General features: G+C 41.2%; 1 protein-coding gene across 3 annotated transcripts in view; it reads left to right on the top strand.

Moving 5' to 3' along the window:
• SPATA5 (spermatogenesis associated 5) overlaps positions 1–22819 on the top strand; it is a 189810-nt gene that overhangs the window by 31176 nt on the left and 135815 nt on the right. For all 3 annotated transcript variants that reach the window (XM_040556385.1, XM_040556387.1, XM_040556386.1), the window contains exons 11-13: positions 237–446; positions 11123–11176; positions 11574–11653. In XM_040556385.1, coding sequence (XP_040412319.1) covers positions 237–446; positions 11123–11176; positions 11574–11653 — 344 coding nt within the window. The remainder of the gene's footprint in view (positions 1–236; positions 447–11122; positions 11177–11573; positions 11654–22819) is intronic.

The following is a 22819-nucleotide window of genomic DNA, read 5'->3' as shown; positions in this document are numbered from 1 at the left end:
GACCAGGGCTTTACTCTGCAGCACTTGGTAAAACCTTCTTGGGTTCATTAAGTCTTTGAGGAAGACAACAAAGTCTAGTAATTTAGAAATTACTGAGAGAGAGAAAACTGAGTCGTGACTCACTAATGATCACAGAAAGTGTTGTTGCCTGTATGATCATGCTGTCATTTTATTATTTTTAATTTTTATTAATTTTGTTCCATTGTGTGAGTTCAACAAAATGGTCTGCTTTGCAGGTATCTTGGTCAGACATAGGAGGACTAAAAGATGTCAAGCTGAAATTGAAGCAGGCAGTTGAATGGCCTCTCAAACATCCTGAAGCCTTCATCCGAATGGGGATTCAGCCTCCAAAAGGTGTACTGCTTTATGGACCTCCTGGATGCTCAAAAACGATGATAGCAAAAGCTTTGGCTCATGAAAGTGGCCTCAACTTCTTGGCAGTGAAGGTAGGCCATTTAATCTTATGGTTTCTTAACTCTGGGATAACAGTTGACAGTTTACCAATTTTCAGTGCTAGAATCCAGTGGCTCCTGGCATTTCTGATAATTACCTCTGCTAGAGAAAAATCCCTTGTAAATATCAAATGAGGTTTGTGTTTTCTTGTGAAGAGAACTACTTTCTTCCTGTACACTTGTTTTTTTATGTTTTGTTTTTTTTTTAATGGGGGGTGGGGTAAGCCATACAGAGGCATTTAAATGCTTCTCTTATTCTGGTGAAAAATAGTAATTATTAGCATTATTTTAAAAGCTTTTTTTAAATGGAAACAAATTCTTAAAACAATGGTAGCAAAATGCAACTTTGGATAGTGGATAGATATTCTTGCTACAATAATTGCTTGCATGGAAATAATACCATCTCGACTCTTACATTCCTTTTTATTCATTAACAATAGTTGCTTTCTTTATCTTACTACTCGTGTTATATTATAGATTTTTCTTGCCCTATTAGTCTTTTTTCAGGGGAAATCATTCTATTCCATTATTTCTTAGAAAGTTTGCAAAACCAGTTATATCTGGAGTACTCTTGGATAAGCGGTATGTTCTCTCAGCATTAAGAAACACAGAGAAATTGCCTATGAAGTTGATTGCTGTGGGTCATAAGGAAAATACATGAATGGAAGTTATTAAATAATAATATGGAGCTTCAGTGCATAGGAGGGAAGAAAGATAGTAGAGCGATTCCACATGGGGTAGTCTTGCAGCTGTGTCAGAATGTTAATGAAGTGCAAGAAAAAACATTTGTTTAAGTATTTTTCTTTTAAAAGTACCTCCTCCTCAACAGTGCGATCACGTACTCTTTTCTGTTGACCATCTCTTCGCTCACAAAGCTCTCTGTGTTGCTAGTTCCTGCGCGGCTTCCTCCTCTGCCTGTCCTTTCAGTCGCATTGTGAATGTAGCTCTGGAAGCAGAGGCGGTTGCGCTGACCCTGCAGTCAGCAGCCCTGCGCTGCCTCTGCCTCCTGGTGCTGCAGACAGGCCTCTGGGTCATGGTCACACCAACAAGAGCAGCCTTGGAAACCTCAGCCTTTAAGAAACGCTAGCTTTCCTGCCCCTTCCGTGAAGACAAAGTCGGTCTTTGTACTCCAGTTACTGGTAAACAAGGTAACCTTTTCCTCCTGCACCGCTTAAGGAAACATTCTTTCTTTGTTTTGCCCAAAGCACTGAGGGTTGAAAGGGGAGGAAATAGAAGTCTCGATCTGGAAAACAAAAACCAAAACCAAACAAAATAAACAACAACAACAAAAAACCACCAGCAAAAAAAACAGTTACAACTAAGTGTTGGCACTATGTTGGCACTATTCATCAGTCTAACTTAATCGCTGAAAATAGCTGATGCAGCTGTATCGTCCATACGTAAAAGATTGGGAAGGTGCACTGATATGAAATACTTTTATACAGCAATGCAGCGTTTCTTCAGGGTGCAAACCCCCATCCATGATGAGCTGCAGCAGAAAGGGCTGGCTCGGGGAAAGTGCCTTTTATTCCCTGTCGGCTTAAATCCCTGGGCCTGGAACTGGTCGAATATTCAACGTACAGATGTTCTAAGAGACACATCTCTGGAGTGTATCCAGCATTGGATATGTTGACTCCAGGAAGGGAACACAGCCCACTTTCCCTAACTTCACGTTTGCTTCCTGGACAGAAAAGGGAACATCCATCATGTACTAAATGTGTTAAACATCATTGTCCGTAGTACTTCTTAAAGCACAACAGGCATGAATTCATTTCCACTGCATGTATTCCTGCAATAAATCCAAAATAGATGAATATGATTTTGAGAGAGAGAGAGAATTTTTCTTCCTAGCTAGCGGTTCTGTTAATTTTCCCTTTCTCTGCATTGTGTCTCAAATATCCATCTCTGGAACTGATACCAGGCTCTTTGAAATGGAAGCCTGTTTGTGATAATTTACTTTTCAGACCTGCATTTTCCTTCCAGTCGGTCCTGCCCTAAATAAGCAATCCTGATGAAAAGTGTCTGCCATACAGCCAGAAGGACATGTGTGCTCTCGCGGTATAGCTCAGGGGGCTCAGGTTCTTGGTTCGTGGCAGGGACACAACGTGGGCAGGAGGCTTTGCTCTGGCGATGGATCTGAGTCCATGGCTGGATGCCACCTCTCCCCCCTGTGTCTGAAGCCTGAGAGGGAACTGCTTACTTGGTTCAGTGATTTTTTTGGAAGGTGGCCCCACTATGCACACCATGTTTAAGCTATGTGGACACAGTAAGTCTGTCCCTTTCCAGAAGGGGTGACAGCGCTCACCTTGGCTGGTTGTGCCACTGGGGTGCAGCTGGCATCTCCCTGGCTCCGGGAGGGCTTTGCGCTCCTTGTCCAGATGTGTCTGTGCAATGTCTCTCCAGCTTGGCCAGCTGCCTCTGTTAAGTAAGGTACTTTGTCTGGCATGTCTGTAATCTCCTGAAACGTGATGTTTCCATATGTCTTAGGAGCAGATGGCTGTCACAACGCCATATGAGACGTGGTCAAACGGCGTGCGTCTGACTTCTCTCTAACCCAGTCTGGGAGATAGGCAAAGTCTAGATGTAATTTCTGGGCAGAGGAGACGAAGAAAATAATGTGATAACAGATGTTTGACGTTGCATCCTGTTCTCTCCTAAAATCTATTGTGAAGTTTGAATGGTTAGTATTACAATGAATGTGCCCTTTTGTAAACATGCTCTTTGATATCTGGCCAAAACCTTTTTATAGCTGTATTTTCATCAAGATCGGTGACCTTTCGCTTTTCCAGAGAAAAGTGGTTGTTTTGCTTGTTTGTTTTTACAAAGCAATCTTGCATATAATTCCTAAGGGGAATCATGTATTTTTATTCCTTTACTGGACTGTCGCTCTTTGTCTCCCTTACAGTATATCTGCAAAATTTATTGGAAGGGAGGTTGTCAACTGCTTTGCAGGAGATGGCTCCTTCTGTTCCTTCCTATCACCCCTTTGTCTATATCTCTCACAGCATTGAGGCTTTTCAGGGGTTTAGTGATCATCTTGATACTTTTTTCCCCAAAATCTGTTATCAAAAGACAGCTGAATTGTTCTCAACTTCTTGGGAGTTTTCGGTGTTTTGCAGTCATGGAGGTAAGCAAATAGGAGACTGGATGAAGGAGTGAACTAGGATAATTTTTTCATTCTTTGGTGGTTGAACATCACTCTTAACTTATTGACAATTTCTGATCTGACTGAATTCTTATTCGTATCAGCTGTCCATGCACTCTTGTCCTTCTTCATGCTCCTCTTGTGCAGGCCAGGCCCAAAAGCTTGTAATTTTCCTCAGAGATGTAGTTTATGTGTCTTTCACCAATGGGAAAATAAAATTGTATGCAGATATTAGAAATATTAATAGGATGGGGGATATAATTTTCAACATCTGCCAGGCTGATGACACCTCTTTGTTATATATAACTACATGTGACATTTTTGCTTTAGATGTGATCTAATTTTCTGAAATTGAATATTACTGCATTGCTTCTCTGATTTTTGTGCGTCATTTCACTGTTTACTTGGTGATTATCTCTCTGTACTTTTTGACAGTTCCTGCACTTAGGGTCAGCTATAGCTGGCTGCTTTTTAGAGAAGTATGTTATTTTTTATTTTTAGGAAATCCTATATCATTATGTTGTGCTAAGAATCTAATGAATAGTACATTTCTTCATGGATTTTCTGTTAGCCTTCTGGGAGACAACTTGCAGAGAGAATCTCTGATTATTTTTTTTTCTCTCCGTTGTTATGATATCTATGTGATTAACTTTACTAACAACAATGCCATTGTACTTTTTTGTATTAACCTGTTTTGAAATGAACGCTGAAGCTTGCTCTTACATTGTAAGGCTGATGAGGCACAGCTGCAGCACCTACCCAGATAAATTCCATCAGCCAGGTACAAGCTGTTCTTTGGCTGCCAGTCCCAAAAGGGCCATGGGGATTGGAAAATCCTTTTGCCCCTTTTGTTGCCCAAGATGCAGTGTACCAGAAGGGATGTTTGTTGGTGATGGTATCCGGCATTACCTTGTACTTACTCAGTCAGAGGGAGACTTTCTGCTAATATCAGGAGGCTTTTGCTCAGGGTTGTATCAACAAAGGATTTTGAGTTCTGCTTTCTGTCCAACAAGCAGATTACCCGAGTTTACAAAATAAATACCAAGAAAAATTATGCAACTTGTATATGTTTGTAATGGTTTTAGAAGCATCATTTTTCCTCTTGCTGCTCAGTGCTTCTTAATATTTTGCTCTTTCAAGGCAAAACTAAAGCAAAAACTCATTTAGTGATACTGACAGAAAAACAGTTTAGACATACAGAAAATTAAGATTTCCAAAAGTTAAATCTCTTGGAATTCAGCTCTATAAGTGAGACACAATAATTGTTGTAAACGTGATAAAGCATGAAAACAATATTTAAAAAAAACAACAACAAAACAAAACACGATGGTAAGTAACGTTTAAGGATGTTAACAGCAAGCGATATGTACTGTACTGCTCTAAAGTATTAGTTGTGTTTGTTAGGAGCTCCAACTGTGATAGACAAAAATAAAAAGGTTAGAAATTATTCCCAACATTTTACTTTCCGTTACTTAAGAGTTTGGGCTGAAGGCATCTTTTCTTTTCTTCAATTAGAAGTAATTACAAAAATATACACTGTTCTCGGAGCTCTGACTTCACCTTGGCTTGATTTAACTTCCTGTATCACACTGCAGATGCTTTTGTACCACTACCCGTGCTTGACATGTGCTTAAGTTTAGTTTGTCATCTGGGTCAATTACGTCAAAATATTTTCCAATTGAAGTTTCCTCTGCTTTTCCCTTCAACTCTTGGCTGGGGCAGTTAAAACAGATTAATGAGGCTTGGAAAGGCTGCCTGCTTTGCTTTGTGAAGAACTGTCACTGAATTTTGGGAAGATAGTTTAGCCTTCTGACAGGGATTTCCGTGAGCAGAAGCATGAAATAAGAAAGCTGGGTGGTTGTGACTGGCTGAGAGATGTGTATAAGATTAAAAAGGAAGAAGCGTTGTGGTTTTATGGGAAACTGGCAAACATTCAATAACATTTGCAAATTTTATTTGCATATAGTTATATTTGTGTAGTAACACATTTACAGCAACATGCTAGTTAATTAGCACATAATGAGACAACATATTTTGAAAATGCTCTAATATTTAACATTTTCCACAAGGGAGAGCGATTGGAGATACTTTATGAACACTGTTGATGTTCAGGCTATCTGCATGTTTTACTCAGCTGAAAATAAGGCGTTCTTCCATTCTTACCCTAAGCTTTCCAACAGTGAACGTGCAGACAGAAAATGATTTGGAAATAATCTCCCATCTCAGTTTCCTTCTCCCTTCTCAATTACCTTGCAAGATTAATGAACGTAGCTTCCCCCTCTTGAAGTTGCCTGGTTTGTCAGCAGTTGGGATGTGGTAAAATGGCAGTCACGGGATCGGGCGCTGCTGGAGCAGTGAAGTATGGCTCTGGGTATGTTTTGCAGCATGGACAGCTGATTTCCTGCCTTTTTTTCACCATATTGCTGTTGATCCCACGTGGATGTGCCCTCCTGGTAACAAGCCTGGTCCTAAACAGAGTAGCGGATGGCGGCCTTTGGGCCCGAGGGCTGGCACTGTAGGGAAATGCGGTGCTGAATAGGAAGGGGTGCTGAAAATCCGTGTTGGACACGAGTGACTTGCAAAGGGGCCTTTGGGGTGGCTGGGATGGGGTGCTGTTGGGTCTGCTTCAACTCTGCCCCCACACAATTTCTCCTCTGACTTGATACCGCGGTGCCGGTGCCCGCGCCGAGTCCTGACAAATCATCATGGCGGCTGTGCCCAGCAGGGCCCTCTCCAAATGTGCCATGAATTTTATTCAATGTTTCCTGTCAGTTCACTGCACACTACAAATCCTGGCTTCTCTGTTACATGAAGAAGCTCAGACAGGTTGTTGCTAAAGTTTGCTGGTCAAGACAGAAGGCAGACAAGTCGATAAAGGAAAGTGCCTTAGCAGTTTGATGGCGCTGCTGTTAGAAACTTAATTGCAAGGACCACAGCTCACAATGTTTTGCCAGTCTATTCCCTGAGATACTTTGAGCCCGCAAGCACCTGTCTAATTTGAAGTTTTTAAAACACCAGACAGGTGCCAACAAGTTTTTTTAAGGTCCTTTGGTATGCAGGGCAGGGGGAGAGGAAGTGAATAAAACGGTGAGTGCGCTGAGCCTGGGGTTTACAGGCTGCTGAGAGTCTGAGCAATGCAGCTTAAGTCATTAAACAGCATTAAAGAGAAGAAGGAGGCTTTATTCTTAGCAAGCAAATATACTGCATTTTATTACTAAATGTTTGTCTAAAATGCAGCTTAACCAAGATAACTAATTTCTGAGTTCTTCCAAATGAGTTGCTGATGTGACGATAGGTCATCTCACTTGCATCATCATGAGAGTGGGGAGGGGGAAGCCGAAATGGTGCATCTAACTCCATGAAGGCTGTACTGCTGGTGGCTGGGATCACACTTTGCTCATCTGAGCTGGCTGTCGGCGCTACTCTGGCAGGCTGAGAAATTAGCACATCAGAGTGATGTGGATCGCATCTGCAAGGTAGATGTCTGTCTGTCCAAATCAGTTAGTGTGAATGTCTAACTCAGATGCAGATGTCTGCATGTGGGCAAATAAACCTTGCCCTAGGTGTGCATTTTAAGCAGTTGAGAACTGCTTTGACATGAAGCTTCGTTTTTTTTTTTGAGGTTCACTGTGCAGAGCTCTGTTTCTATATACTTAATTTGAAATTAAACATAAATTATTCGACTGATATTTTAATGTCTGTTTAATAATTTCTACAAGCATAAGTACATAACTTACCTGATTGTCACAACAGTTTAAAAAAAAAAAAAGAGAGAGGAAAGTCACTGATTAAGTTTCTTATCAGTTGAAAGGCATTACCCTAGTATTTTCAGGTGGAAAAAATCCCCAAGTGGCTTTAAGCACTCATTAGAAAAATTACTGATACTCTCTGATACTCTTTAACTTCAGGGATACCAGATGTTGCCCTTGCAGTTTAAAAATACTGAGAACTTCTGTCATAACAGTGTGTACATAAGCTTATCTCGTGTTGCAGCCTGTATGCAGAGGTTTTATCTTTTGAGCAGTTAGTCTTTCAAGAGTTTATTCTGATCATATTTAAAATGTAAGGATGTTTTTCTTTTATATATATAAATATATATATTTATATATTATAATATTTAAAAAGGGTTACCAATATAAGAGAAAAATCAACACCCAGTCCAGAAGATAAACACGTGGGAGGTGTCATGACAGAAGGGGAATGCATCTTATAAAGGAGGATGGGATAGTCTTTCAACAGAGCATGCATGGAAACTACTCTCCCTATTTTGAGGCTGAATAAACAAAACTCAGCAGTATACAGCGTGCCTGAATTGGCAGATTTTATACTATTGCTCTGGGTTGTAGCTCATAAATGGTATGCTTATATGCATGGCTAAGCTACAGCTACTTCTGCCAATTTCCTCCTCCAAATCTTTTGCTGGTTTTGGAGTCACTGTGCAAATGACCAGAAGGAACAGGTTTTATTTCTTCACATCCTTTCATATGGAGGATTCCTTCTTGCAGAAGAGAGCAGAGCTATGCATCATTAAACTGTACCATTTGTTACTAGCACCTCTAGGTCAGTATATCAACAGCTGCAAACAGCTTTTAAAGGAATCATTATGGTCACCTCCAGGCCAAAAATGATGTTTCACCAACTGTCAATTTGCTGAATAAGTGCGGTTCATGTCATTTGATTTTTTTAAAGCAATAGAAAAGCATTGAAAAATAATAATAATAAAAAATCTCCTGGCATTTCTTGAATGGTCTTCAACTTCTAAACGAGTTTCCTGAAAAGAGAAGGTGAACTTTCAGAAAATTGGAAGCAGTACTTAGCTGTCAGCCAGCAGCTTGGTGATGGCAACTGGGCTGCTTCGCGTACAGACCGATCTCTGGGAAGAGCGGCCAGCAATCTCAGCTAAAGGACAACCTGTTTTCACACAGGGTAAGGCAGACGTTCAGCTTGGCTTGGACCAGAGCTAACCCAGTTCAGTTCCTACATCCAGCTTCTTTGAACGTTTCTAGTTTTTGTGTTGTGGTTTTAAGTGTTTGCATTAGATGAAACGTATACCAATTCCTCTTCTTTGGTGTGCTCTTTCTTTCACTTTGGAGTCTTTTCCTTTTATTGCCGTGTATTATAGGAGTTCCAAGCTGCTTGTAATAAAAGACATGTTTCTGAATGACAGTTCTGGTATTGTTGGTGAGTGGTAAACTATGAGACCTTCTTCAAATCAACTTTGATGAAAATTCTCCATAGGGAGGCACAGGTCATTAATACATAGTGGTCTTTCACCCGGAGTTGCTGCTTAATGAAGAGAAAAATGGAGAAAAACTTCATGTTAAAGCTTACAGCAAAACCATGCATTCAAAATAATTCTCTTTGGAAACATTTTAAACAGTATGTATTGCTTTGATGTTGCCTTGATCATATTTTAATGTGTAATTAAAAATAAAACTCCATGCATCTGAAATTATATTGTACCTTAAAGCACAAAGGGAGTAGTTTTGGTTTTAAGTATTTTTTGCTCAGACGAAAGAAGAGAAAATGTCAGACTATTTGATGTTGTTTGTCATACTAGAGGAGTACGCTGTTGGCTCTGATGTATATGATGTTGGCTTCCATAAGAATACTGATGTGGATGAAGACAGTTTGTGGGAATAAGGGCATGAGAGAGAAGCTCCAAGAAAAAGGTAGTAGGAGAAATCTGTAATCATGGGTAGAATCTGCAGAGGTTTGACAAAAAGCTGGACAGAAAGTGAAAGCTGCTGTCTTGTTACTTCGGCAGTTGCTAGGCCCACTCTATCACATTTCTCATCTGCAATGAACATGGTGAATGGCAAGAGCCCAGGGCAGCTGGATGCTGTCTATTCGAGCTACAAGCCTGTTCTGCACAAACGGCTGCTTGCTCCTCATCTTTGATGTTCACGGTGAATATAGGAAAAGGCCTTGCATTACTCTCTCAGCTTCTCACCTTGTTTTTTTCCTTTTCTTCTTCTTTCCTTCTTCTTTCCTTCCTTTTCCTTTCAGCCCTTACACAGTTGGCTTTACCTGTATGGTATGCTACAGCTGGCTGCTGCTGTATCTCACCTGGCCCTATGGGTAACGGCCAACACTAAAAAATAAAATAAAATAAAAAATAATAATGTGGCATAGCCAGTATGCTTTGCTGATACCACGTAACTTATGCTTTTCTTATTACAGTATATATCCATTCCCAAACATTTGCAGAGGTGCCTTCCAGTGGTGCCAGTGTCAGGATAAAGTCAGTGCGCTAACTTACTGCAAGGTTGAAAATGAGAGTGGAGAGGGGAGGCTGCAAGAAAAACAGTGTGCTACATTTTCAGAGTAAAGAATCTGTGTTCCGCCCATCTGGGTACAAAGACCAGGTGGTCCTGCTGGAAGAGGGGTTGTGCCAGAAGCTCTGTCACTGCTGGTATATGTCTGCCACACATTCCTGGTTCCAGCATAACTGCTGTTTGACGCTGCCTTACTGCTCAGAGCAGAGCATTGCCCGAAGGTGCTCATTGCACTGAAGCACAGGAAGGTTGTGCAGTTTTCCAGCTGTGAAGGACGTTGTTTCTGCTGGTGAAATTATGAGGGCACCTGTTCCCTGGAAAACAGACCGAAGCCACTGGCTCGTTTTGTTCAGGGCAGTGGATAATCATCGCTGGTCATGGCTGTAGGTCAATGTTGATGCAAACCAGGCTGAAGTCAATGAGTCATTACCAATCCCATGAGAATCTTAGCCTCATTAAGAAGCGTTATTTTAGCAGCCTGTCCTACGGGATACAGCAAAACAGAAAATGCTCTGAGAATTCTCCATTGTTTTGCTTTTTGTAATTGTAAGTACTTGCTCAAGACTTCAGCACTGACCCTGTGGTCTCCGGTCTTTTCCTGGTGGACAGGGCTGTGAGTATAAACAGGCACCGCAGCAGCTGGCACTAATAATTGTGCTTGGCAGAGAGGAGAAGGAATGCAAATCAGTGAAGACACTGAACAGCTTTCTCGCAGGGGATGGAGTGCCTCATAGATGGGTTTCAGGTGTGCAGCTATGGCAGCTGCTCCTCTCTGGACCTGCAGGCTGTCTGGTTCAAAAAAGTGCTGTTAAACGTGGTTTTAAGTCACTGCTTCAGTGCTTGGCTAGGTAGGATGCATGTTGAGTGTACAAGTAAATGCTTTTCCGTAAATCATCTTTTTGGCTGACTTGCAGCCCCCTTGTTGCTGCTGTTGATCCAACAACTTCTGAGAACCCCCAAGTGTTTATTTTTTTGATTAATGCTGTTTCTCATTAAAGTACTAGGTAAGCATTATAGTAAGAGGATTAACCTACAGGCATAGTTACTTGCATGCGCAGTGCTATAAATGGAAGAAACTTGGTATAGGTAGAAGGTAAGCTGAAAAATGCACAAGTAAGACTTTTGCAAGTGGCAAATTGTCAAAATTCCTTGTAAGTTTATCAGTAAGGTAACACTAGCAGATTTTGACAGTCATTTGGGATGTAAATATAATATGTATGTAAAACATTTTTTTCTTTATTTTACAGGGACCTGAGCTGATGAATAAATATGTTGGTGAGTCTGAACGAGCAGTGAGAGAGGTGAGAAAGTGCAAGCTATACATGATGTTCACTTTTCTTGGCGTTCAAATTCTTCTGTGCTTATAAGGTTATCTTTAAATTTTGCAAAAAATCTTTTGATTTAAGTTTTTAAAATGACCAAACAACAACCAGAAGGGATCTTTGTGCTGTTTAACTTCATCCTGCACTGGCCTAGTGATGCGCATCAAATTAGGGATCCTGTGGCAATTTTCACTGTAAGCCTGTGTTATGCAGGATCAGGAATAACTAATAAAAGGTCTGTTTTTAAAAAAATGACCACAAAGCTTATGTCTGTTCTTTGTTGTTCTGTAGCTTTTGAGGTGTGCAGGGGGTGATAGCAGTATGTAAAAAAAAATTCAGTGCCTTAAAACTGAGTGCTTCATTGTTGTTTTTCTAGATCTTTAGGAAAGCCAGAGCGGTGTCTCCTTCAATTCTTTTCTTTGATGAAATAGATGCGTTGGCAGTTGAAAGGGGAAGGTAAGTAATCCTGCTACAAAAATCACAGGCATTATTCTCTGATAATTTACTTGTACATTGTGCAATCACAAGTGTATTGTCTTTCTAGAATTATTTTATTAAATAAATTCATTCCACATGCAGAAGAAGTAGCATTTGTGACTTAAGTATAAGCGTATTTCACTTGGCATAAACAGGTAAGTTGGTGGAGTTCATCCTTTCTCATGTCATTAGCGGGAAGGATTCTACTGGTTCTCATGCCCTTTGGCTCTTTTCTGTGGTTTTAACTTGCATTTATTTCCAGTAACTAACTCCTTTCTTTTCCCAGGGTTGTTGCACTGTCCTAATATAGTGCCTCCATCAAGCAAAGCAAACGATCATATGCTATATAACTCTGGGATTTCCAAAGAGACTACTCATATGCTTAAATTTAAATTTATATTGAAGCATTTTGCTAGACAGGGAAAAACTTCACGAAAAAAATTCATGAAAACTTTATGAAAAAACTTCATACAAAAAAATTAGGAGCGCTTATGTCGTTTTATGTGTTACCTTAAAAAGGGATTCTTGAGCAAGCAGCTAACAATCTTCTTACAATATCCTGCTTTTTGTTGATTATTAGAGATGTTAAGCTTTTGTCTGAGGGAGTATTATAGCAGGTTTTATTTGCTGCTGTGGCATTTAAGATTTGACAGGCTATGGAAGTAGTCTTTCTTGGGGGACGCTTTTTTCATAAAATACTTTTTCTGGTGAACAACTACGTATTTTTTTCTGTTTTGTTTGATTTGCATGAAGAACTATGACATATATGCATGTAGAAAGTATTTATCTAGTTTAAAGGAGCATCAGTTTTCCATCATGTTTCTGGAAAAGAAGCTACCTTGGCATCCATACAGATCCCTTTGTATTGTGAAGGGGCCATTTGTATCCGCAAAAATGGGTTAAAGACGTCAGTCATTCTGATGTTTCAGCAACTAGAGTTGTTTACTTAAAAGGAGATGTCATCTTGTGTAGCATAGAGCTGCCCTGTGAAACTACTAAGAAAATGAAAACATTCTCTGTCGAAACTGCAAAAGCTGATATAAGACGTCCCCATCCTTCTCATATGCAGTGTATGCAACTGTGACATTGGTAAACTTCCTAGAAATGCTAGCCACCCTGTGGTATTCACTGAAACACCTGCCTGCTTTTCACAATAGAGAAGCTGCAAAAATGTGTGCTGGAATCAAGCCAATAGGAAACAAAATTCCCTCTGCTGCAATACTCATGTGTTTAGTTTTCAGAAACACTGCTTCATCAAGATAAAACCTTCTGGAAGAATAAGACATAGTATGTTTTAATCAGCCTTTTCACCCCATGCCCTAAAGGCATTGAGCTTGTTTATTTGTTTTATTCTTTTAGGGGGTAAATAACCCAATTTTACCTTACCTGGGACTGTCTGTGGGGGGTAGTAGGCCTGGCACAGCTTGCTGAAGAATGTGGTATGACCTGCTGCAGTCATGTTGCACTGGAGACATCTGGTTTTGGAGCTTTAAAAAGAACAGGGTGGGACGCACAAATATTTCATTGTCAAATCTGAACCAGATGGGAGGTAAAATATGTAGCAGAGTTCTCATAAAATTCATCTGAAATTAAATGGTGTAGGAAACCAGACAAGGCACTTATTAGAAATGGCCTTTTTTTTACAGGCTGACTTTGCACAGTAGGAATTTGCAAATGCATTAGAGATGCTAACGATTTGTGGCCTCTGGAGATCCATTTCCTGTACTATTACTAACCATACTGAAGTTTTCAAGGAAACACCTGTTTATATTGTCTCCCTGTTCCCTCTGTTGGTTGAATTGGTTTTCTCCATTTTGGCAGTGAAAAACTGTGATACAACTTTGGAAAAGTTTTACCTCTTAGTTTAAATCCTACTTAGGATTCTGTAGGCTGTGGGTCTTGTGCAGAAAATGCACTGCATCCCAGAACTTCCTGGGTAGGTACCCGCTCCTGATCCTCACAGGATGTGTCCAGAGATACAGAAAAGCATAAACTGTTAAGCTATGCGTGTAGTTTTATGCACGGTTCAGATCTGATATACAGATGTGAAATAACATTGAGTAATTGCTTGCGCTCTACAGAGCACTTTGCCAAATATTCATTAACCCATTATTACTTGTTTAGATTTGACTAAATCTTGTGGGTTTAAAACATAAACGTTTTGCTCCCAACCCTCTATAGAGATCACTAAACAATCCCATCTCATCAGCAGATGCAAATTAATATCAGGTAGATCAAGAAAGCTTCTTGTTTGCACCATAATGTGCAATGTCTCTTTTGCATCATGTGGCAGAGTCTCTGTCATTGCACAAGCCATTGCAAACACTGTAGGTGCATTCAGATCTGCCACAGTGTCTTATTTATTTTTCAGTCCCAAGCCATAATTCCTTAATTTTAATACAACATCTAACACTCTACCTAATATATCCAAGCCCTCTTGGAAGATTTTTCACTGTGGTTTACATAGAGGTATTAGAGGAAGCTTAAAGAGAATGGACCAACAGTGAGGAAAAAGGAAGACATTTACTATAACTGATTCTAAAGAAGAAATGATAAACCTACTGATGAAAAAATGGGGAGAAAGTAGAGGTACGTAATGAATTTAGAATAGGAAAAATGATTACATTAAGACAGGAAAAACCTCTGAAAATTAGGAAGAGTTCAGATGGCGAATTCTTCACTGTGAATTGGTCCTATGGGAGAAGCTCAGGCAACCTACCACTTGACATATTTCAAACAAAACTGACGTTTCATGGGTTAACGTGCGGCGAGGAGCAGTCTTGTGCTGGGAGAGGTGAGCTACATGATGCACGAAATCTTTTCCACTGTCCTGTAAATTTTTCCTGTGGCTGTAATTAGTGATAGGTTCCATGAGCTGGTGACGACTTTTTTTTTTTCCTTACTTTTGCAAGTTGATGTTACAACTCTTTGGAGGAGAGACTGCGCTGAAGGGAGACTCGCAGGGCTGGTCCAGATACAGCAGCACACGGGGAGGAATGTTTGCCTCTCAGTAATCCCTTCCCTGCTCAGAGCTCGAGACTCTTAACAAATAGCACAGCTGCGAAGAATTATGGGTATTTGTTATTCCTTGCTATCCTGACCATGTAAAACCTAATTCTTCTGGCCATTAGAGGTTGCCAAGAGGGAAATGGCTTGGTAATTAGACTTGAAAGTGATGAATGAACATGGCTCTGTGTAAATGCAGCACAGACAGTCTGTTTGCTGAACTTAAGAAATCTATGTGCTTTGGAAATGGGACATTGTTTATACAAGTAGGATTTTTAGGATTTTTGGGCAATGGACATATTTGTTCCTTTTCTTGTTTTTCAGAAGCAAAAAAAAAATCCTCTATAACTGCAAATCTTTGTAATGTAAGATGGGAAATGTAGGCTGATGTGATACTGCTAAATACAGTTTTCCAAGGTGGAAAATAAAGGACAAGGGACAAAGATCTGTACCTTGCATTTGATTAGTGAAGGCCAAAACAAGTTGGTAGATGAACAATACTAACCTTTTTTGGAGTGAAGGTAGAAATGACGAAGTGAGAGGGCTTTGGTACCAACCCACTGAAACTACAATATGGTGATGCTCTTCCAGGGATGTCTGTTATCCTGTATGATGGGGTACAGTGGAGTGGGGGCATGGCTACATTCCGAAGCCACAAATTAAAATGCTCAAAATGTCTGAAAGAGGTACTGTTTTCACTTCAGGTGTTAAAATATTTGCAATCTGAATTTTTGAGGCACACAGGCTTCTAGGTGAAGCTATAAAGAATGGCAGCTTCTCTTCTGTAGTATGGCAACTGTACTTCTAACAGGGACTGTGATAAATTTTCTGATTTTAAACCGAGATGTATGTCTTTCTGGAGTATTATAGCACATATTTACACTTTATGCTTGAACATACAGTCACACTTTTGTATCTATGCAAATTTCCTTGTGTAATTGGCAGCCTCCCTCATGGGAGAGGTGAAGTCTATGGGCTGGACTCTGCAGGGATACAGCAAAATAGCATTAGATAGGCTACAGGTTCTCAGCAGAAAACCGCTTGTGCATTTGATAAATCACCAGCAGAAGAGCTGAAGGAGGTATTGTCACCCTGACATTACGTATGCAAAGGCCAAAGGATATGAGCAAAGAGTAGATGGAAGAAATGCAGTTTTCCTGTGCCGTACTTGAGTTGTGATGGACCTGATGCTAGCAGCTGGCTGTGTTAGGCAGGGAGCTTGATCTTCTGACTTACGTTGGCACTGGTTGTCCCTGAATCAGGGAACATCAGCTGATTCCTGGCAATATCACCTTTGTTTGGATATGATGGAGAGCTGAGGCACTGGAAAATTTGTGATTGTGGTCTGAGTTCTGTAAGGTACTTGGTATCCAAAAAAAATTGTTGTCTGGGGAAAAAAGCTGTAAAAAAGCTACTTTAGGCCTTCACAAACGGTGAAGAAGTAAAGTTTTGAAATAACTGAATTGCACAGTAAAGCTTGTAATTTGTTTTGGAATAGCAGTTTTAACAGATACCATTACCCATATGTTATGTATATGTGATAAATATCTGCACCCCTTTATTGTTGAAGCAAACTCATGAAGATTCTTGTCCAGCAAAAAAAAAAAAAAAATCCTTTATCACAATGTGTTTTAAATCCGTGTTTCTTTCTGTGTGGACTATATATATATATATATATATTTGTAATTTTGCCAGCCTTTGTTGTAATTTTGACATTTGAAGCTTTGTGCCCAGTTGAAGTCAGTAAGACTTGCATTGGCATCAGTGGAAGCAGGACTGGATCTACAAATCTTTTTCTTGCAATCATTCAAATGCATGGATATATTTACAGGATTTAGAGGAACTAATCAAGTCCATTAAGTAGGTAAGCATGTTCTGCAGTGCCCAGGAGGGCTGTGGCAAGGCTGACCTGCAGCAAGGTGCTTCAACCAAAGACATGAATTTGAGCCTTTTGTCTGGATTCCTGACAGAGGCTCAGTTGAAATAGATACCAGGACTAAAGGGATCAGAAGTGGCCATAAGTGGTGGCCACTTTGCTTCCTGGTATGGTGTTGGCTATGGCTATGTTCAGCTTGCCCATGCCGTGGGCCCAACAAGGAGGCTACAACTGCTGGCAGGGTTAGGACTATAATTATTGAATGCCTTTTTAAATGAAATCAAAGGAGAACATAATTGTCATTAAAACTTATAAATGAAACTTATTCCAGGTGAATGTAAGCCTCTCATATTTAAATACTGTTATAATGAAACGAAATCCAGTCTAGTTACTTCTAGGTCTGTAACGCTTCCAATTTAAACTGTTCTAGCTTCCCTGGTAGACATGATTGATTACAGTTTTCAACTTGATTAACTTTCAGGAATGCACAGAGGAGAAATGTTGAGGGAAACAGAAAGAAAGAAAATGGGAAATATACTGTGCATCAGGTGCATGTTTTTTTTTAAGGTGGCAACTGTTAAAAAGAATAAGAGAGCTCTAGATGTCAGCATCTTCCTGTTTCAGCTGGGTGGTGCCAGTGCCAGATGAAGGCAAGGCCCCGTGTCCGTCTTTCATAGACGTGTGTCTGGTTGCAGGCAGATGGGAACGGGCCATGGATCGCCGTCTAGTATTTAAGGATTTGGTAATGTGCTTAAGGAAAGCCCTCTGGAAGAGAGCCTGTTGCTTCCAAACCCATCGCAGACTGGCTCCTCTTCTCCTTTAATTGTGTTGCCTTTTTCTGGACCTACTTCACAAACTTCTGGAAGCTGCAGTAATAAGAAATGTGGGCAAAAGAGGCTGCTTGCATGAACATGGAGATTAATTAGGATGTAGCTAAAGCAGTCTGGCCGCTTGTTATAAAGTCACCTCCTGACAGCTGAGCACTATTTCCAGTTTTCACAAAGCTCATGTTCTCTTTTCAGGAAGCTTGTGTAGACATTGGAGGTCAGTCAAGGAATAAGAATTCTTTTATATTTCAGTGCTTTTCTAATGCTTTAAAGACCAAATGACATGAAGCACACCATTTTGAGGCTGGAGGTAACCATAAAGTTAAATGTTCTACCCAGTCTCAGAATTTCAGTGACTTCCCCCAGTATTCCTCTGAAGATGTCCTTTCTGTAGGGCTTGAATCTTGGTCTTAAGGCAAAAGGGAAGATGTGGAACAATATAGTGGTTAAAATCTGATAGAGGTGCATGTAACGTATGACTGCATCTAATTGTAGGGTGCTGATGGAGGAGGGAAGGGTTTAGAATTATCTTCTTCCAGAGTTTTTCTGATGATACAGGCAGGAAAATTCCCTGCTATGGGGAGTGGGTTTTTGTTTTAGCACTTAATAGTTGTTGGTTTTTTTATTATTATTTTATGAATAGCCAATATATTGGAGAAGACTGTGAGGGGACCTCTTCAAATTATACAAATATTTGAAGGGCGAGTGTCAAGAGGATGGGGCTAAACTCTTTTCAGTGGTGCCCAGCGACAGGACAAGAGGCAATGGGCACAAACTGAAGCACAGGGATTTCTGGCTGAATATGAGGAAACTTTTATTTACTGTGAGGGTGACAGAGTACTAGAATAGGTTGCACAGAGAGGTTGTGGAGTCTCCCTTCTCTGGAGATACTCAAAAACCCGCCTGGATGCCATCCTGTGAGATGTGAGCTTGGTGACCCTGCTTGGCAGGGAGGTTTGACCAGATGATCGCCAGAGGTCCCTTCCAACCTCAACCATTCTGTGATTCTGTGATTTAACTGATAATACTATGCACAGGATTTGCATGCTGTGTCTCTTTCCCAGATTTTTAATAACATCCAAGCCTCTAGCATCTGTAGCAGTCTGAATTAATAATATGCATGGGAGTTGTACTGTACATGTGCCAGATGTCAATTTGGCCCAGTGTTTTCATAATGATTACTCGTGCCTAAGTATGCTTGCTATGCCTTTTTGTTTTATGAAATACCTCATTTGCTGTGTGTGTATGTGTGTAGAAGAATCGATTAGTAGTTCTGGAGGACGGTTTTGCAGCTTGTTGGACCTGGTGCTTAGAGACATGGTTTAGTGACATTGGTAGTAGGGTGATGGTCGGACAAGATGATCTTGAAGGTCTTTTCCAATCTTCATAATTCTAAGATTCTATGATAGATAAGCAGAAATACGTATATGATGTTAAAGGTGTTCTGATTTTTTTTGGGGGGGGGAGGCAGAAAGCTGTTATATAGGAAAAATAGTGATATTGCGCTGCTTATGTAAACATGCGTATCTCTGTAAACCCAGTATATTTAGTAAGGTTTCAGTTTTGAAGCCCCAGTAGCATTCAGGGGAAACAAAGTTCACAGCTAAAATACACCCCGTCTGGACTGATAAGAATATTCTGACTGAATTACTATTTCAGCGAGGGATATTTGCGTGGAGGAGCCTGCTTTTTCTAACTGGCACGGCAGTGTCCGTTCAGCTGGACAGAATGCCCTACTGATAATTTTTGACTGAAATTTGCTGTCAGGCAAGATGCTGCCATTATCGTTCTTTTTCTGGTATTGCTATTGGAGTAGATATTTTATTTTCTAACGCTGTGGAAAACCTTGAACTGCCAAAGCTGTATTTCACTGGGTTTTGTGAGGGAAGGAAGTAAAACAGTGTGACAGTTAATTACGGCCGTGGCAGTTGGACTGAGAGGACCGCCTTGGCAGGTGCTCCTTGCTGACAGTTTACCCCTGCAAAGCCCTGACAGAAACGTCAGACTCGATAAAACCCCGCAGACGGTACGGGTGAGGCGAGGCTGGTGTGGTAGCATGATGGCAAGGGGCTTCGGTTCGTCAGGACCATCTTGCCTCCCTCGTCTGTGGAGGCCGAGAGCCCTGGCAGAAAGCTCTGCTTCAACCCGTGCTCATTTTTTGATACCAGCCGTTCTGTCGTGTCAATGAGTTTTGCATTTGTTTTGATATGAAATTATTTCCAGAGATTCCAGGGAAGGAATTATTTGAGATGATATCATGTCCAAGAGTACTTTTAAAACCAGTAAATTTTGATTGTTATTGCAATTCTTTTGTTAGAGAGAAAAATAAGAAAGGCAGCTTTTATCTGTGTGTAAATCTTGCCTGATAGGACGTTTTGGAAAAGAGGGTAGGCTGCACTCCCTTCTCACAAAGCCTGTGTTACAGATTTCAGCTGTGTGGAGATTAATCCCCCTGCAGTAATTTATCCCGGCTGCATCTCCTGAGGCCTGCCCCTTCGGCCCCTGAGGTCTGCCTGAGGTGGGGTCATCTGGGCAGCGCTGGGCTCCTCGGGATGGGGCCTCCCACATTTCCTTCTGGTTTCCCAGCTTCACAGTTGCTGTGAATTTAAAAGTGCTCAGAAGGTTGTGGTGTGAATAGTTTCTGCATTTTCACGCCTACAGTTTAACAACGTAACTGAATTAAGGTCCTGATTCTGTACCGAAGGTGTTCAGATGGGCTTCAGTGTCGCTGAAGTCAATAGCAGATGGAGAGTCGCTGGTTCTCCTTGACAGGATTTAATTGGAGGTCTGGATTTAAATATATTTTCCAATGAAAATAACATCTGCTGTTCTGAAAAAAACATTCATTGTCTTGGCTTTGGAAGTGTTCTAGGTTTTCAGCCGATGTAAATGTACATTTGCATCGGCTTGCAGTGCCATTTCATCATGAGGTGAAATAGTAAGCACTGCTTTCTTGTACTTCTATTTCCAAATACGAAAATAATCTGTTAGATAAAGGGGAGAAAAGAAGAAAAGGGTGCTAAACAAGTAAAAATGTACAAAACAAGAAAGCTGTTTCAGTCAGCAAACTACCTGTAACAAGAAAGGTAGCACTGAAGTCTGAGGATTAGATACATCTAGTTGTGTCTGGAAGCAGTCTCCTTGTGGATATGCTGATGAGTTGTAGGTACTCCTTGATGCAGTGATAGAATCAGGTCGCAGTTGCTTTTATATTCACGGGAAGAAATATGAGAGTGGCTTAAGGTGTTCACATGGGAGGGACAGTGCCTGTTGACGTCTGAATCTGGGTGGTTAGATGGGCATTGGATGAGGCTGGAGATGAGAAGAAAGGGCGCTGTGGATGGCCCTCACCTGCTCGATGCAATTTGGAGCTGGGGTCCGGGTCTCTCAGTTCCAGCAGACAAGGCCAAAATTATTTCAGGTTAACGGTGACGCTTTGGTATGCTGTAGCAGGTGTGTTTTCTTCTGCCAGAATGCACACTGGAAGCGCCTTCAGCTAAAATAAAATACTGAGGAGAGGTTTCATTTTCCCTATTCCCCGTGAAGAGCCTGTCATAATCCGTGGGCAGTCTTGGCTGGTGGGCTCGGCAGTTCGGGAAGTTTCTCTGCTGGTCGACGGCAGTGCGTGCAGGAGTGCAGGCATGCTCGGCCTGGGGCTTTTGGGGTACTTGCAGCATTAGCTGGAACCTTGTGTAGGGGAGGATATCTGGCTCTGGCTGATGTGGTAAACTAGTACAAATGAATACCTTTTTTTTTTTTTTTTGCCTTTAAAACTACTTCATCGAGGATTTCGGAGTTGGCAAAAAGATTAAAAGAGCACGTAGCCCACAGAATGATGGATTTTGTTACGTGATTATTTCAAATTCTCAGGCCCGTGTGAAGCAGCCGGGCTCCTCTTTCCTCACACGTTTTCATTTTGAAGTTCAAGGTATTTCTGGTCGGGGCACGGCTCTTGCATGCACACGCCCATGCACACATGGCCCTGCGTGGATTATGTAAGGTTCCTGATGCCGACCGCCGGGATTTGCAGGCAGCGTGTTGACAGGAAATTAGTTTGTACCCGTACGTGCCTTTTGCGAGCTATTTCCATGCGGTTGTGATGATGACATCGAGGCACGGAGGTCAGGTAGAGAGAGGGGGGCAAAGACGCCACTCGGCTGGAAGTTGGTTTTGGCAGCGCCTGCCTGGGACTGGAGGGTTAATCATCATTTGTAGCTCTGACTGCTGTTTGCGTCAAAAGTCCAGGCAGCCTTAATGAACGTTGCCTGTGTTAATTCGAAACCCTTGCTGGGAAATCATGGGAAAATGGAAAAATGCATACTTGCGTGTCACCCTTCAGATTAACGGCTTAGGCAGCGCGAGAGCTCTCGGTGCGCGGTGCTGCGCTGCTCCAGCTCTGAGCGGCTGGTAAAGAGATCTGGCTCGGTAAACGCGTGCCTGCCCCTGATTTCACGGGGTATCCTCGTAAGCCAAAAGCTAATTTGCTCTAGACTCTGTGCTAAATATGGTGCATCGTATGACGGCTTAGTGAGTTATGTAAATAAAAGCACTAAAATTGAAAACTTCTGGTCACAGATCCAGACGTGGCTTCATTTGGTACTGCTGTTATTATTGGTATTTTTGGCCTGTGTGGTTTTAAAGTCTTCTTACTCCTTTTAACAGCCCCTAGTAAAAGCCCCTAGTATTACCCTTGTAAAAGCCCCTAGTATTGTGTTGGTATCTCCCCTTAATTGTTTATTGGGTATTATGCCATCAATGATTGCTTAACTGCAATTTTCTGATTATACCCTAATTGTGTCAAAGCCTTTGCAATGTACGTTCCCCTGTAACAGCAGGGGTTTTCTTTAGAGTAAATATTTTTTTTCTTTTTAGTGCGATACTTGTAAGAGAAACGTTTATATTGGGGAAAGATGTAATATCCGTTCTAGCCACCTCTCTTTATAAACAAGCATTTCTCCTTTGTTTCCTTTAAAAAAAAAAAAAAAGTTTAGCATCCCCCCCAAGCCTTCTAGCTTCAGATCATCTCATGTAATTTTAACATTTTGGTCCCAGCCTTAATACTTTTTTTCCCTTTGCTTAGCTTTTTCTTGTGTGTGATCCACGGGGTATAAAGTTGAGTGAATGTGAAACTTGTGCAGGATGGGAGGCCTGAATCCCTCCTGAGACTAGCTTATGTTACAAAGTTGATTTTAATTTCCTTTAAGTTCAGTGTACTTCGAAAAGCATTTACTATCCTTGCACAACACCTGAAGTGTTTTATCACATGCAGCCCCCTGCAAGTCAATGGGGCTGTGACCCAGGGGTATGTTAGAAATGCTCTGATCCCGCTCGGGAGCTCCTAACCTGGCTGCAGCAAACCAGAAAGCTGACAACGAGCTAACCCAAGTCCCTTCTCTAATATTTCTTAGCAACCTAAATATTCTGTTAGCCAACATT

The sequence above is a fragment of the Cygnus olor genome, chromosome 4, assembly GCF_009769625.2.
Source record: "Cygnus olor isolate bCygOlo1 chromosome 4, bCygOlo1.pri.v2, whole genome shotgun sequence".
NCBI lineage: Eukaryota > Metazoa > Chordata > Aves > Anseriformes > Anatidae > Cygnus > Cygnus olor.
The sequence above is the reverse complement of the archived record's forward strand: the minus strand, read 5'-3'. Positions and strand labels throughout refer to the sequence as shown.